The sequence below is a fragment of the Geotrypetes seraphini genome, chromosome 1 (genome assembly GCF_902459505.1).
Source record: "Geotrypetes seraphini chromosome 1, aGeoSer1.1, whole genome shotgun sequence".
NCBI classification, from domain to species: Eukaryota; Metazoa; Chordata; class Amphibia; order Gymnophiona; family Dermophiidae; genus Geotrypetes; species Geotrypetes seraphini.
The window spans coordinates 48,832,224-48,848,898 of record NC_047084.1 but is presented as its reverse complement, the minus strand read 5'-3'; the positions used below and the strand labels follow the sequence as shown (position 1 = coordinate 48,848,898).

Here is a 16,675-nt window from a genome sequence, read left to right as displayed (position 1 = left end):
AGGGAGTACCAAGGTTGTATCGGCCACCGAGGAGCTATCTTCGTTCTTCAACTTGACCAGAGACTTGAGAATGAGAGGAAATGCATATAGGAAAAGATTTGTCCAGTCCAGAAGAAAAGCATCTGCCTCAAGGTGATGAGGAGAGTATATCCTGGAGCAGAACTGAGGCAGTTTGTAGTTGTGGGTAGCCGCAAAGAGGTCTATCTGAGGTGTTCCCCACTGTGAAAAAATCTGATGAAGAGGTGAGGAATGGAGTGTCCATTCTTGAGGTTGCAGAAGACGACTTAAGTTGTCCGCCAAGCAATTCTTCTCCCCTTGAATGTAGACAGTTTTAAGGAAGGTGTTGTGACGGATTGCCTTTAGAGCTTCTTGACACAGGGAGGCAGATCCCGTCTCTCCCTGTTTGTTGACATAATACAGGGTGACTTGGTTGTCTATCCTGATGAGGACTACCTGGTCGTGAAGAAGATGTTGAAAAGCATTGAGAGCCTTGAAAATCGCTCTGAGTTCCAACAGATTGATGTGACATTGACAATCCGTACTGGTCCGGTGGCCTTGTGTACAGAGACCATCGAGATGAGCGTCCCAAGTGTAGGTCGAAGAGTCTGTTGTGAGGACCTTCTGATGAGGGGGCGTTTGAAAAAGCAAGCCTCTGGAAAGATTGGAAGAGAGCATCCACAAACGGAGCAACTTCTTCAATGAAGGAGTGACTGAAATGTGTCGAGAAGGAGGGTCAGAAGCTTGCGTCCATTGAGATGCCAGGGTCCACTGAGGAATTCTGAGGTGAAGTCTGGCAAAAGGAGTCACGTGTACTGTAGAGGCCATGTGACCCAGAAGTACCATCATGTGTCTCGCTGAGATGGAAGAGCGGGAAGACACTGTTTGACAGAGTTGAAGAAGAGATTCCAGTCGTTGTTGCGGAAGGAATGCTCTGAGTTGGACAGTATCCAGAACAGCTCCAATGAATTGTAGAGTCTGAGAGGGTTGAAGCTGAGATTTGGGAAAATTGATCTCGAATCCCAAACTTTGTAGGAACCAGGTAGTCTCTCGGGTCGCTACAATAACCCCTTGAGACGTGGAATCTTTGATAAGCCAGTCGTCTAGGTAGGGAAACACTTGAAGACCATGATTCCCTAGAGCTGCTGCTATCACCACCAGGCACTTGGTGAATACTTTGGGAGACAAGGCCAAGCCGAAAGGTAGTACTCTGTATTGATAATGCAGATTCCCCACCTGAAATCTGAGGTACTGATGGGAGGCCGGGTGAATGGGGATATGAGTGTAGGCCTCCTTGAGATCCAAAGAGCATAACCAGTCGTTCTGCTCGAGAAGGGGATAAAGGGATGCCAGGGACAACATTCGAAACTTTTCTTTGACTTGAAATTTGTTGAGAGCCCTGAGATTCAAAATGGGTCGCAGATCGCCCGTCTTCTTCGGAACAATGAAGTAACGATAGTAAAAACCCCTGTTCTGCTATTCCAAGGGAACTGGTTCGATGACATGGAGACAAAGCAGAGCTTGAGCTTCCTGAAGAAGAAGGGCGGTCTGGAATGGATTGGAAGGATACTTTCTTGGAGGAAGCTCTGGTGGAACCTGAGAGAAATGAAGAGAGTATCCTTCCCTGATGATGGTAAGCACCCAGAGGTCGGATGTAATTATCGTCCATCGGTTGTAAAAATGATGGAGACGACCTCCTATAGGGGGAAAAATAGACAGTCAGAACATAGAAACATAGAAAATGAACAACCCTCCCCTAATCTACACTCTATCACTCGTCCCCCAAGCTGCCCTCCTCTATGCTACCCTCGTAGGGATCCGATGTGGGCATCCCATTTATTCTTAAAATCTTGTATGCTCCACCTACGGTGGAGGTTATGCTCTGTTGTTAACAGTCAAAAAGGTTGAGAAGCCTTAGGTGCAGCAGAAGGTTGAGGTTTCTGTTGCTTCTAAGGTTGCTGTTTCTTAAGAGGAGGGCGAGTATAAGGAGCTGGCTTTGGAGCAAAACATTGTTGATAGATAAGAGCAGGGTGTGCAGATTTGGCAGGAGCTGGCTTTGGTTTAGGTCTGACAATAGAAGCAAAGGATTTTTCATGGTCAGACAATTTCTTGGTGGCTGCCTCGATGGATTCATCAAAGTGGTCATTGCCCTCACAAGGAATATTAGCTAAGTGGTCTTGAAGATTAGGGTCCATGTCAATGGTACGAAGCCAGGTAAGACGACGCATAGCCACAGAGCAAGCAGCCGCTCAGGCAGACAACTCGAAGGCATCATAAGATGACTGGAGGAGATGCAAATGGAGTTGAGACAAAGAAGCAAGGACTTCCTGAAACTCAAAATGCATTTGGGTATCCAAATAATTCAAAAACTTTGGTAGAAGAGAAATAAGGAATTCTAAGTAAGTGATGAATTGAAAATTATAATTGAGGACTTTAGAGGACATCATAGCATTCTGGTAGATGCGACGTCCGAATTTGTCCATAGTTTTCCTCTCCCTTCCAGGAGGAACGGTAGCATAAACTTTGGAAGGATGGGACCTCTTCAAGGAGGACTCGACAAGAAGGGATTGATGAGATAACTGTGAATTGTCAAACCCTTTGTGATGCACAGTCTTATACCTAGAGTCCAATTTTCCTGGAACAGCTGGTATGGAAAAAGGTGTTTCCATGCATCAACCAAAAGTCTGATTCAAAAGCTTATGAAGAGGAAGCTTTAGTGATTCTGCCGGAGGTTGAGGGAGATGTATGACTTCGAGATACTCCTTAGAGTATTTAGAGCCAGTGTCCAATTGAAGATCCAAGTTAACAGCCATCTGATGAAGAAAAGATGAAAAAGATAGCTGATCCGCCAATGCTTTTCCTCGAGAAGGACTCGAGGACACCGAGGCAACTTGGGTCCAAGATAAAACCTCGGCAGGAAAAAAGGCATCAAAGGAACATGATGACTTGGACGAGGCAATGGAAACCGGGATATCCTCAAGGTCCAGCATCGGGGACTTCGAACGAGGAGTCGGTGGTCTAGTCGAAGTTGGAGTAGATTGAGGCTTAGTTGAAGAAGGTCGTTCTTTAGATGAAGAACTATGCCTGGGTGGATGCCTCGATGAAGGTCTCAATCGTCAGTGAGAACTGTGCCTGGAAGCAGATCTCGAAGATCAAGGAGACTTCGCCGAGGAGACTTCGCCTTGGAGATGGAAGCAGCCGATGCTATCAAAGAATGGATAGGTCTGGAGGCTGTAGATCGAAGCTCCAGAGGTTTGATGGAGGAACCTCGATGCACTCCCAAAGACTGCTCCTTGTATAGACTGTGAGGATTCCTGTCGAGGCACTTGCAAAGAATCTGCACCTTGCTTCACGTGCTTGGATACTAGACCAGACACTCGCAGAGACTCTGCTCCCAGCAAAGGGTGTGTAAGCTCAGACTGATGCAAAGGAAGCGGCTCGAACTCGCGGGAGTCTGCTGAATGCCCAAGGCTGGATAACAGGAAGCAGTTTGGGTTCCATATTTGTAAGGAACTGAATAAACTGCTTCTCTAACATGGTCTGGAAAGAAGCCAGCAAGGATGGATCCCCGTCTGAAACCGGACCACCTGCCTTGGCTGGAGCTTCCTTCGAGGTAGTGTGAGTGTGCTTCGACCTGGGAGTCTTAGGCACTTTAATCACTACTGGTGGAACCGACTGCTGAGCTATCTGACCTGAGGAAACAGGGGAAGATACAGCAGATGTCATTGAAGAAAAAGCTGCTGCAAACAATGAAGGTCTGATGAGGCTCGAGATGGAACAGTAGAAGCAGGAGGAGCCCGGTAGGAGTCGAGGCCAAAGTCGCCTTCGAAGTCAAGGGATCAGAAGAAGACTTCATCCCGAAGAGCTGGTCCACCAAGATACGACGACGATTGAAAGCACGAGGCTGAAGTGTTTGACAAGGCAGGCATGACCGAGGATGATGATTCGGCCCAAGACTCTTGAGACAGCGACGATGTGGGTCCGTAAGAGATATCCTGCGCTGACACTTGCCACACTTCTTGAAGCCCGTAACAGACCAGGGCATAGAAGAAAAAATAGCCGTCGCAAGATCGAAGCCGGCTGCGGCCGGGCGGCCTGTCCCGGAAAACGAACGGAAGAAATTTTTTTTTTTTTTTAAAGAAATAAAATAAAGTAAGAACAGCGATTCGTGAGAAAAAGAAGTACAAACCGCAGTTCAGAGAAGGCACTAAGTAACAAAGTTCACGCAGAGAGTCAAAGACGGACTTCTTGGCTCCGCGGAAAACTGAGAACTGAGGAGACGCGCCCTACGCTGGGCGGGAAGGCACTCACACATGCGCGGTGCGGGCGACTCGAAACTTTGAGTTTCTTCAAGCAAGTCTGCTTGTGAGGCGTCCGCATCCGGGCTCCGTTGATGACATCACCCATATGTGAGAATACCTGCCTGCTTGTCCTGGGATAATTTACATTTCCCTCTGACAGAAAACAGCTGTCTTCGGGTGTGACCCCTTGTACATGTCTGTCTATTGTGAATTATGTGCTATGATAAATGTAATATTGAGGGTACTAGGGACAGTGCTAAAAAAACAAAAAAATAGTTTTCTTGCTGGTACATAGAATAAAAGAAGGAAAAAGGATTTTAGTGTCCGATTGCCATTTCTTGATGAATGAGTGAGTGTCTTGTCTTTTCTGTGTGTGCTATCCTGGGAGTATGGTAAGTTATTGAGAATGTAAGTAGGTTAGGAGTCTCTCTTGCTTCTAGCCCAGCTAGAGAGGTGCCCCTTACATTTGACAACCACCACTAATTATTCTATAATTACTGAGCTTTGCACACATTAATACAAGGTTGTAAATCTTAGCTCTGGAATGAGAGGGCATAGGATGAAGTTAAGAGGTAGTAATCTAAGGAAATAAACGAGGACGGGATATAAATCCAAATAAACAGTTTTGGTGGGCTTTTTTTTAATTACAGAAAAAGTAGTGGGTGCATGGAATAGTATCCCGATAGAGGTGGTGGAGAAAAAGATTCTGAACTCAAGAAAGCGTGGGACAGACAAATGGGATCTCTTAGGGAGAACAGGAGATAGTGAATGCTGTGGATAGGCAGACTGGATGGGCCATTTGGCCTTTAACTACCATCATGCTCATCATGTTTCTATGTTATTTAGAAATCTGTTGTTGAAATGTCTTAGAAAATAACTGCAGATCTATGTTTTGATTAGTTAGCAAAGACTATATGGCATAATACAGTCCATCAATCCATACCATCCACTATATGTTTCTCTCCCTTTGAGATTTCATACCATTCAGTCTCCTCCTCTTTCTTAAAGATCCTATGTATTTAATTCCATGCTTTCTTGAGTTTAGATAAGTCTTGATGTCTACCATCTCTGCCAGGAGACTGTTCTATGCATCTGCCACCCTTTCCGTAAAGAAGTATTTCCTTAGGTTATTTCCAAGTCTGTCCTCTTTCACTTTCATCCCATGCCCCCTCATTCCCTTCAGTTGAAAGGCTCACTTTCTATACATGGAGATATTTAAATGTCTATCACTTATCTTCTCTCACCTTTCTTCCCAAAGTATGAATATTGAGATCTTAAATCTGCCTCCATATGTTTTATGATGAAAAACGCTGACCATTTTGGTAGCCATCCTCTGACCAATTCCATCCTGTTTACATTCTTTTGAAGGTGCTGTCTCCAGAAATTGTATACATTACTCTAAATGGGGTCTTGCCAGAGACTTATACAAAGGCACTTTCACATCTTTTTTTGTGCTAACCATTCCTTTTCCTATGCACCCAAGCATCTTTCTGGTGTTGGCATCACCTTTTCTACTTGTTTGGCCATGTTAAGATTATCTGATACAATCATCCCCAAGTACTGCTCTTATTTTATACACAAAAGTACTTCACCCCTATACAGTACAACTCACTCAGAATTTTACAGCACTCAGTATTTTAAAGACTTCTATCGTATCTCCAGGCTAAAAGAGCCCTAGCAGCTTTAGCCTTTCCACATAGGCAAGCCGTCCCATCCCTTTTATAATTTTGTCACCCTTCTCTGTACCTTTTCTAATTCTGCTATCTTATTTGAGATGTATTCAAGGTGAGACCGCATCATGGAGTGATACAAGGGCATTATAACATTCTCACCTTTGTTTTATATTCCATTCCTGATAATTCCTAATATCACAAGGGGGGGGGGGGGTGTCGGCTCCTCATCTGTACCCATGAAAACAAAAAAGGGCTGAACTATCGGTTACAGGTAAGGACTGGTCTTGACCAGTTGCTTTTTTTGGATTGCTAAAACCCCCAGGGGGAAGGGGGTTCCTATATAGCCAAGTGATGTTAGTGCATCAATCGCTTGGCTAGTTTGCATGGGGATTTAGCTAATTTGCATGGCTGGGTCAGAAAATGGGTGATCGAGGGGGAAAACCAAGTGGCAGATTGGAGGAAGTTGTGGATCTTTACTCGGTAAGTATGATCTAGGCAAGTATGCAACATTTGTAAAGTCCAGGAAAGCTCACTGTTTACATGAATCAAACAGTTACTAAGATCTGAATTTTGGTAAAAGCCAAACGGTTTACACTTACTTTATCTAGCGTCATATCTGGCAGCTCATCAGTTAGTTCGCTCGGAGAACTAGTCGTGCTTGAAGTCGCTATGACAGGAATGGGAGGCTCATAGCCATACATGGCTAGCAAATCTTCCAAAGGCATGCTTCCTTCCTGCTCGAAAAGAAATGACAGTTTTAATATTGTCATATAATTTGACATAATTTTTCCTTTTAAAATTGACTCGCATGATAATTTTATTTTCTTTAGATGCAGTAGATGAATCCAAGAGGCAAGATCTTCTTTGTATTATCAGTTCTAACAACTTTTGATTTTCAGATCTCAAAGCTCTATTAGGCTGATAAGGTACTAAACTAGTAAAGTACCATGGTGCTTGTGGTAGACGGTTTGATGAATTACAGAAATTACTTTATGTTGGACTCAAAATGCAATCGGTAGCCAATGCAATTTCTTCAAAACAGGTGTAATATAGGCTGTTCTTTCAACATCCATAACTAACCTTGCTGTAGAATTTTGTACTTCAAAGTATCAGGAAAGTGGTACCAGTAAACTCCTTACTCACACAGCTGATTCTTGATCACAGAACCACTTATCATCAAAAACCTAACTAATAATACTGATCGAAAGAGGTATCTGAAAACTTCTACATAACACCAAAAATCTCAGACAGGGAGGGACCCTGGATTCATCTGCTGTGTTTAAAGGAAAGAAAATGATCAGGTAAGCCATATAATTTTTCCTTCTTTAGCACCAGCAGCAGATAAATCCAGAGACAAGTGAGAGATAGAAAAGCAGTCCTTAAGTAGGAGGAAAGCATCCCTTGCCCCCGCAATACCTGAAGCCCCAAAAGAAGCATCAAAACGAGCCACATCTAGTTTATAATGTCTGGAGAACATATGCAACAAAGACCAAGTCACTGCTCTACAAATTTAATGAAATAAAAATCTCCGCCCAAGAAGTCACCACCGCTGTGGTGGAAGGAGCCCTAAATGCACAAGGAAGTTGCTTAATAGAAAGCATATAAACAACTGAAACAAATGTCGCCCTAATCCAGCACATTACTGTAGCCTTAGATGCAACTACCCCCTTATTGTGTCTAGAAAAGAGAATGAGTAGATGGTCAGAACGGCAAAAATCATTTGTGATAAGGTACCTCATGATCACCCTCCGTACATCTAGGAGACAAAGTGACCTGAACCGCTGCCCATAGCTGTCAGCCTTACATCACTGAATGGTGCTGGTCAGCATGTGAGATGGCCTAGCCAGAGGGTCAGCAAAGGTCTCTGGGACATTATATTAAACATTCCGACTCTGGAATATTAAAGCAGATAGACTCTAAGATTCACTAAGCAAACCAATCGTGTATCGATCAGTTTGCAAACACTTTGCGACCAGATTTCCCTCCTGCACTAACCTGTGTAGCGGTTTGATTACAATCCGCGCATGCAAATGAGGGGAACTGCATGCAACGTAGTCAGGAACGCGATTCACTAAACAAATTTTGCGATTCAACTGGGCTTTCCTCTCATCCTGAAAAGCGACTGCTGGAGACCAGTTGAAAATGTCTTCCCGACTCTCCAGCCCTGCTCTGACCCGTGTCTCCTGCCTACTCGCCCCGATCTGCCCTGTGTTTCCTACCTGCTCGCCCCGATCTTGCAGCCCTGCTCTCTGCCCCGAAAATGAAACATGCGGTGCATGTCCCTGCCCCGATCTTCCAGCCCTGCTTTCTGCCCCAAGCTCCTACTCTCTGCCGCCTTCACTGTATATACACACATATACACACACACATACATACAGAATAGCACAGATACTTACCATAACAGGTGTTATCCAGGGACAGCAGGCAGCTATTCTCACATATGGTGATGTCATCGATGGAGCCCGGATGCGGAAGCCTCACAAGCAGACTTGCTTAAAGAAACACAAAGTTTTGAGTCGCCCGCACCGCGCATGCGCGGTGCCTTCCTGCCCAGCACATGGCACGTCTCCTCAGTTCAGATAGCTAGCAGAGAAGCCAACCAGGGGAGGTGGGTGGCTTGCGAGAATAGCTGCCTGCTGTCCCTGGATAACACCTGTTATGGTAAGTAACTGTGCTTTATCCCAGGACAAGCAGGCAGGTATTCTCACATATGGGTGACCTCCAAGCTAACCAGAATGGGATGGTGGGAGTGTTGGCAATTTAGGAGAATAAATTCTGTAATACTGTTTGGCCAAACTGTCCATCCCATCTGGAAAAAGTATCCAGACAATAGTAAGAAGTGAAGGTATGAACCGAGGACCAAGTCGCAGCTCTACAAATTTCCTCAATAGGTGTAGATCTGAGGAAAGCTACTGAAGGTGCCACTGCTCTGACTTTATGGGCATAGCAGAAAGAGATACAAGCCGCCATCCAGTTGGAGATGATACGCTTAGAAATAGGATGGCCCAATTTATTTGGATCGAAGGAAACAAAAAGTTGAGGAGCAGTTCTGTGTGGTTTGGTACGTTCCAAGTAGAAGGCCAAAGCACATTTACAGTCCAGAGTATGAAGAGCTGATTCTCCAGGGTGAAAATGAGACTTTGGAAAAAACCCTGGAAGTACGATGGATTGGTTGAGATGAAATTCTGAGACCACTTTAGGTAGGAATTTCGGACGAGTACGAAGAACAACTTTGTCATGATGGAACACCGTCAGTAACTAAAGCTTGCAGCTCACTGACTCGTCGAGCAAAAGTGAGGGCAATGAGAAACACCACTTTCCAAGTGAGATACTTCAGATGAGCCTTATCAATTAGTTCAAATGGAGGCTTCATGAGATGAATAAGGACATTGAGGTCCCAAACCACAGGAGGCGGTTTGAGAGGAGGTAAAGGAAAAGATTTGTCCATTCCAGAAGAAAAGCATCTGCCTTGAGGCAGTGAGGAGAGTATATCCTGGAGCAAAACTGAGGCAGTTTGTAGTTGTGGGGAGCTGCAAAGAGGTCTATCTGTGGCGTTCCCCACTGTGAAAAAATGTGGCGAAGAGGCGAGGAATGGATAGTCCATTCGTGAGGTTGCAGTAGACGACTCAAGTTGTCCGCCAAGCAATTCTTTGCCCCTTGAATGTAGACAGCTTTGAGGAAGGTGTTGTGGCGGATTGCCCAGTCCCAAACCTCCAGAGCTTCTTGACAAAGGGAGGCAGACCCTGTCCCTCCTTGTTTGTTGACATATTACATGGCGACTTGGTTGTCCGTCCGAACGAGGACTACTGTGTTGTGAAGATGTTGAAAAGCATGGAGAGCTTTGAGGTTCGCTCTGAGTTCCAACTGATTGATATGACACTGACGAGCCATACTGGTCCAGAGGCCTTGAGTACGGAGACCATCAAGATGAGCACCCCAAGCGTAGGTCAAAGAGTCTGTCGTGAGGACCTTCTGATAAGGGGGCGTTTGAAAAAGCAAGCCTCTGGAAAGATTGGAAGAGAGCATCCACCAACGGAGAGACTTCTTCAAGGAAGGAGCGACTGAAATGTGTTAAGAAGCAGGTTCGCAAACTTGCGTCCATTGAGATACCAGGGTCCACTGAGGAATTCTGAGGTGAAGTCTGGCAAAGGGAGTAACGTGTACTGTGGAGGACATGTGACCCAGTAGTATCATCATGTGTCTCGCTGAGATGGAAGAGCGGGAAGACATTGTGTGACAGAGTTGAAGAAGAGCTTCCAGATGTTGTTGTGGAAGGAATGCTCTGAGTTGGACAGTGTCCAGAACAGCTCCAATGAATTGTAGATTCTGAGAGGACTGAAGTTGAGATTTGGGAAAGTTGATTTCGAATCCCAATCTTTGTAGGAACCAGGTAGTCCGTTGGGTCGCTACAATAACCCCCTTGAGATGTGGAATCTTTGATGAACCAGTCGTCGAGGTAGGGAAATACCTGAAGACCATGATTCCTTAGAGCTGCTGCTATCACTACCAGGCACTTGGTGAGCACTCTGGGAGACGAGGCCAGGCCGAAGGATAGTACTCTGTATTGATAGTGCAGATTCCCCACCCGAAATCTGAGGTATTGACGGGAGGCCGGAAGAATGGGGATATGAGTGTAGGCCTCCTTGAGATCCAGAGAGCATAACCAGTCGTTCTGCTCGAGAAGGGGATAAAGGGATGCCAGGGACAACATTCGAAACTTTTCTTTGACTAGGAATTTGTTGAGAGCCCTGAGATCCAGAATGGGTTGTAGATCGCCCGTCTTCTTCGGAACAAGGAAGTAATGGGAGTAAAACCCCCTGTTCTGCTATTCCAAGGGAACTGGTTCGATGGAATGGAGACGAAGCAGAGCTTGAGGTTCCTGAAGAAGAAGGGTGGTCTGGGATGGATTGGAGGGATACTCTCTTGGAGGAAGCTCTGGTGGAACCTGAGTGAAATGAAGAGAATATCCTTCCCTGATGATGGTAAGCACCCAGAGGTCGGATGTAATTATTGTCCATCGGTTGTAAAAGCATCTGCCTCCTATAGGAGGAAAAGGAGTCAGAGACAGAACGTGGAGGTTATGCTCTGTTGTAAACAGTCAAAAAGGCTGAGAAGCCTTAGGTGCAGAAAGCTGGAGTTTCTGTTGCTTCTGAGGTGGTTGTTTTTTCATAGGAGGGCAAGTATAAGGAGCCGGCTTTGGAACAAAACGCCTTTGATAGATAAGAGCAGGGCTTGCAGGCTTGGCAAGAGCTGGCTTTGGTTTAGGTATGACTATAGAAGCAAATGATTTGTCATGGTCAGATAATTTCTTGGTAGCTGCCTCGATGGATTCATGAAAGAGGTCATTGCCCTCACAAGGAATATTAGCTAAGCGGTCTTGAAGATTAGAGTCGATGTCAATGGTACGAAGCCAGGCAAGACGATACATAGCTACAGAGCAAGCAGCCACTCAGGCAGACAACTCGAAGGCATCATAAGATGATTGGAGGAGATGCAGACGTAATTGAGAGAAAGATACAATGACTTCCTGAAACTCAAAATGCATTTGACTATCCAAATAAGCCAAAAACTTTGGTAGAAAAGAAAGAAGAAATTCAAAATAAGTGATGAAATAAAAAATTATAATTGAGGACTTTAGAGGACATCATAGTATTCTGGTAGATGTGACGTCCAAATTTGTCCATAGTTTTCCCCTCCCTTCCAGAAGGAACTGTGGTATAAACCTTGGAAGGGTGGGATCTCTTCAAGGAGGATTCAACAAGCAGGGATTGATGAGATAACTGTGAATTGTCAAACCCTTTGCGATGCACAGTTTTATACCTAGAGTCCAATTTTCCTGGAACAGCTGGTATGGAAAAAGGTGTTTCTATGCATCGAGCAAAAGTCTGATTCAAAAGCTTATGAAGTGGAAGCTTAAGACACTCTGACGGAGGTTGAGGAAGATGAATGACCTCTAGATACTCCTTAGAATACTTGCAGCCAGTATCCAATTGAACATCCAAGTCTACAGCCATCTGTCGCAGGAAAGACGAGAAAGATAGCTGATCTGCCAATGCTTTGCCTCGAGAAGGACTCGAGGATGTCGAGGCAGCCTGTGTCGAAGAAGAAGCTTCGGCATGGAAAAAGGCATCAAAGGAACCTGGTGACTTGGACGAGGCAAATGAGATCGGAACATCTTCGAGGTCCAGCATCGCAGACCTCGAACGAGGAGTCGGTGGTCTGGTTGAGGTTGGAGTAGATCGAGGCTTCAAAAAAAGATGGTCTGTCATGAGAAGAAGAACGATGCCTGGAAGTATGCCTCGATGAAGACCTCGAATGTCGGTGAGAACTGTGTCTGGAACCAGATCTCGAGGATCGAGGAGATTTTGCCTCGGAGACGTAGGCAGCCGATGCCGATGTATGAATAGGACTAGAGGCTGTAAATCGAAGCTCCAGAGGCTTGGTGGAGGATCCTCGATGCACTCAAAGACTCTGCTCCTTGTTTAGAGTGTGAGGATTCTTGTCGAGGCACTCGCAAAGAATCTGCTCCTTGCTTTTCGTGCTTGGATGGCAGACCAGACACTCGCAGAGACTCTGCTCCCTGCAAAGAGTGTGGAAGTTCAGACCGGGGCAAAGGTAGCGGTTCGACCTCGCAGGAGTCTGCTGAATGCCCAGGCTAGGTAAGAGGAAGCAGTTTAGGTCCCATGTTAGTAAGGAACTGAATAAACTGCTTCTCTAACATGGTATGGAAAGAAGCTGGCAAGGATGGATCCCCGTCTGAAACCGAACCACCTGCTTTGGCTGGAGGTTCCTTCGAGGTAGTGTGAGTGTGTTTCGACTTAGGAGTCTTAGACACTTTAATCACCACCAGCGGAACCGACTGCTGAGCTATCTGACCTGAGGAAACAGGGGAAGACACAACAGATGACGTCTAAGCAAGAGCCGCTGCAAACGACGAAGGTCTGATGAGGCTCGAGGTGGAAGCAGTAGGCGCAGAAGGAGCCTCAATGGAAGTCGAGGCCGAAGACGCCTTCGAAGTCGAGGGATCAGTAGGAGACTCCCATCTCGAAAAGCTTGTCCACCAGAATGCAACGACGCTTGAAAGCACGAGGCTGAAGTGTTTGGCAAGGCAGGCATGACCTAGGATGAAGTTTCGGCACAAGGCACTTGAGCCAGCGTTCGTGAGGGTCCGTAAGAGAGATTGTGTGCTGACACTTGCTACACCTCTTAAAGCCTGTAGCAGGCCGGGACATAGACGGAAAAATAGCCGCCGCAAAGTCGAAGCCCTCGGGCTGCGGCTCGGAAAACGAATGGAAGAAGAAAAAATTTTATTTTTTTTTAACTAAAATAAAAGAAATAAAATAAAACAGCGATTCTTGAAGAAAAAAACACAAACCGCAGTTGAGAGAAGGCACAAAGTGAACGAAGTTAAATGCAGAGGGACTTCTCGGCTCCGTGGAAAACTGAGAACTGAGGAGATGCGCCCTGTGCTGGGCGGGAAGGCACTCACGCATGCGCGGTGCAGGCGACTCGAAACTTCGAGTTTCTTCAAGTAAGTCTGCTTGTGAGGCGTCTGCATCTGGGCTCCGTCGATGACGTCACCCATATGTGAGAATACCTGCCTGCTTGTCCTGGGATAAAAATAAGATATAGTCATACCTCCGTTTGCGAGTAACGCGGTTTACGAGTGTTTTGCAAGATGAGCAAAATATTCTTGCAAGCCGAGCATTGACTCGATTTGCAAGCAACCTCCCAATTCAAACCGGCACCCCTTGACCGAACAGCATTCAATCTTACCCCTCATCTGGCTCCAGCACGCAGCCCACAGGACGTGCCAGTGCCGGTGAAAGAAGTTCCTGCCTTTTGCCTGGGCCTTGAGCATCTGTGCATGCTCAAGGCCTTATGGTTCTCACTCTCTCCAAGATTCTCGAGACTACGACGGGAGCTCAAGGCAGCCATTTCCTATGAGTGATCTGCACAGGGCAGGAGCGTAAGAAGATCGCTCCTGCCCAAAATCTCACTAGACCACCATGTAAGGCTTAAGGGATTCCGGGGGAAAGCAGTAGGGAGGCAGGGAAGGTCCAGAATACAGCTTTAATTAAAAAAAAAAAAAAAAAAATCGCGAATAACCGAATCCGCAGATGCTCAAACCGCGGATTCGGAGGGAGAAGTGTAATTCATATCATCATCCTTGGACTTTAGGAACGATCTTAACACAATACAACGACCCAGAGCCGCAAAAGAGGCTAGACCCGCCTCCCATAGCCAGAAAGGACCAACCTTCAAGACCTATTTTCCACACAACAGGGAACACAATCACCCCTTGCCAGCACCCTGAACCAGCACAAGACCACATCCCCAATCACCAAAATGAAGTTATCCCAGAAAGCACACACTCATGCCACCCTACTAATAATCCTCCTCATTACCAGTTGGAAAGTAAGAGCAAACAACCTACCCACTCTTCCCACAAGCTCCTATGCAACCAACAGCCAGAACCTCAACAGGAGACCCCTCACAACAGAAAACTCGAACCAACACCCAAGCACTCAATACCCTATCACCATAACATGGAGAAGAAGACCTGCACACCACAAAACCAAAACCCAACATCACCCCAAAACTCTCATCTACCCTGAAACGGAACACAATCAGCAAACAGACATCGCTTCCATAAACTGTGCATATGTAAACATCAGAGCCATAGGACCCAAAACGGACCATATAAAAAACTGGATAACAACAGAAAACCTAGACTGTCTCTTCCTCACAGAAACCTGGCTAACCTCAGACACAGACCCTAGAATAACCGAGGTATGCCCTCAGGGATACAAAATATCAGTGACATGCAGAGAAAAAAAAAGAGGAGGAGGTCTAGCAATAATAACCAAGGATTCCCTTACCCTAAACATACTAGAAAAAACATCCACCCCACAAATGGACTTTCTCGCCTGCCATCTCACAAGCACTACTCTAAATAACTCATTAAACTGCATGCTCTGCTATATAACACCAGGAAACTGGACCACAGCGAGACCGGAATTTGAAAACTTCATTTACCAAAACTCCTTAACTGCGGAATACAACCTTATCCTAGGAGACCTTAACCTTCACCTAGATGACCCAACTTCCACACCAGCAAAAAACTGTCTATCCTTCCTCAATGCCCTGTCATTCCAAATCCTAAACCCACAAACCACACATGAAAAAGGTCATCAACTGGACATTGCAGCGTTCATGACGTATCAACGATCAACCCCAGTAATTCAAACCCCCAAAGGTACCTGGTCCCCATCGCTTTGGTCAGACCACTTCACCTACAACTTCAAAATCAACTGGAACAGGACCAAAACCACATCTCAACCTAACATAAAAAGAACATACACCTCACGCAAATATATCGAACCAACCACCTTCTGGTCAAAAGTAGATGAATCACTCCAAGACCAAGACCCCAAAAACTTCATCTCTCACTGGAAACATATGTCCACCAACATCCTAGATGAATTAACCCCACTACAAACCAAAACCAAAACCAACAGAAGATCAGACCCATGGTTTGACAATGAACTGCTCCAACTCAAGAGACAATGTAGAAGATTAGAAAGAAAATGGAGAAAAACAAACCTAGAACAAACAAAAACTGCTTGGAAAAACATCAACAAACAATATAAACAACTACTAAAAGACAAAAGGAAAACTCATTACTCAAATCTAATAGGCACAGAATTCCAAGACACCAAAAAACTTTTCCAAATCTTAAAAGATCTGACAGACACCAAACCCTACACAACCACAAACAATACCCCACCCCCATCAGCTACCCTCCTAGCTGATCACTTCAAGAACAAAATTATCAATGCCAGAGCCACCCTCGATTCTACCCCATCCCTCCTAAGCATAATCACAACTCACCCCACAGAAAAAGATTCAACCGCAGCAGACAGATCTTGGTCTCAATTCACCAACATACAATGGCCTGAGTTCAATAACCTCTACAAAAAATACAGCCACGCCTCCTGTGACTACAACCACTGCCCCTCATACCTCCTCACCACCTCCAGTGTAAAATTCCGAACACTACTTCTACAATGGATTCAATCCACGCTCACGGATGGCATTTTCCCCACTGCACTCAGCAAAATCATCATCACTCCAATCCAAAAAGATCCAAAAGGACCACCAGACCAACCCTCCAACTTCAGACCTATTGCCTCAATACCGCTATACGTCAAACTTACAGAAGGCCTAGTGGCCAAACAACTCACTAATTATCTGGATGACCATAACATACTCCACCCCACACAATCTGGCTTCAGATCCAATTTCAGCACAGAAACTCTCCTAGCCTCCCTTATGGACACAATCAGACAACACCTCAGCACAGGGAAAAAAATGCTCCTTATACAATTAGACCTAACCGCAGCCTTTGACCTAGTGGATCACAATATCCTTCTGCAAATTTTGGACGCAATAGGTATCTCTGATAAAGTATACGCTTGGTTTGAAGGCTTCCTAAAATCCAGAACCTACAGCGTAAAATCAAACAACGTAAAATCAGAACCTTGGGCAAACCCCTGCGGAGTACCACAGGGTTCCCCACTATCACCCACCCTCTTCAACCTATACACTGCCTCTCTCGGAACACATCTGAACAATCTAGGTATAATTACCTACAGCTACGCGGACGACATTACCATCCTCACACCTTACGATCAACCTAAA

At 45.5% G+C, this 16,675-nt stretch overlaps 1 protein-coding gene across 10 annotated transcripts in view; it reads right to left on the bottom strand.

Annotated features, from left to right (window-relative positions):
• Window positions 1-16,675, bottom strand: part of MIER3 (MIER family member 3) — a 146,025-nt gene that overhangs the window by 86,591 nt on the left and 42,759 nt on the right. For all 10 annotated transcript variants that reach the window (XM_033930962.1, XM_033930953.1, XM_033930991.1 and 7 more), the window contains one exon: window positions 6,571-6,705. In XM_033930962.1, the coding sequence (XP_033786853.1) occupies window positions 6,571-6,705 (135 nt within the window). The remainder of the gene's footprint in view (window positions 1-6,570; window positions 6,706-16,675) is intronic.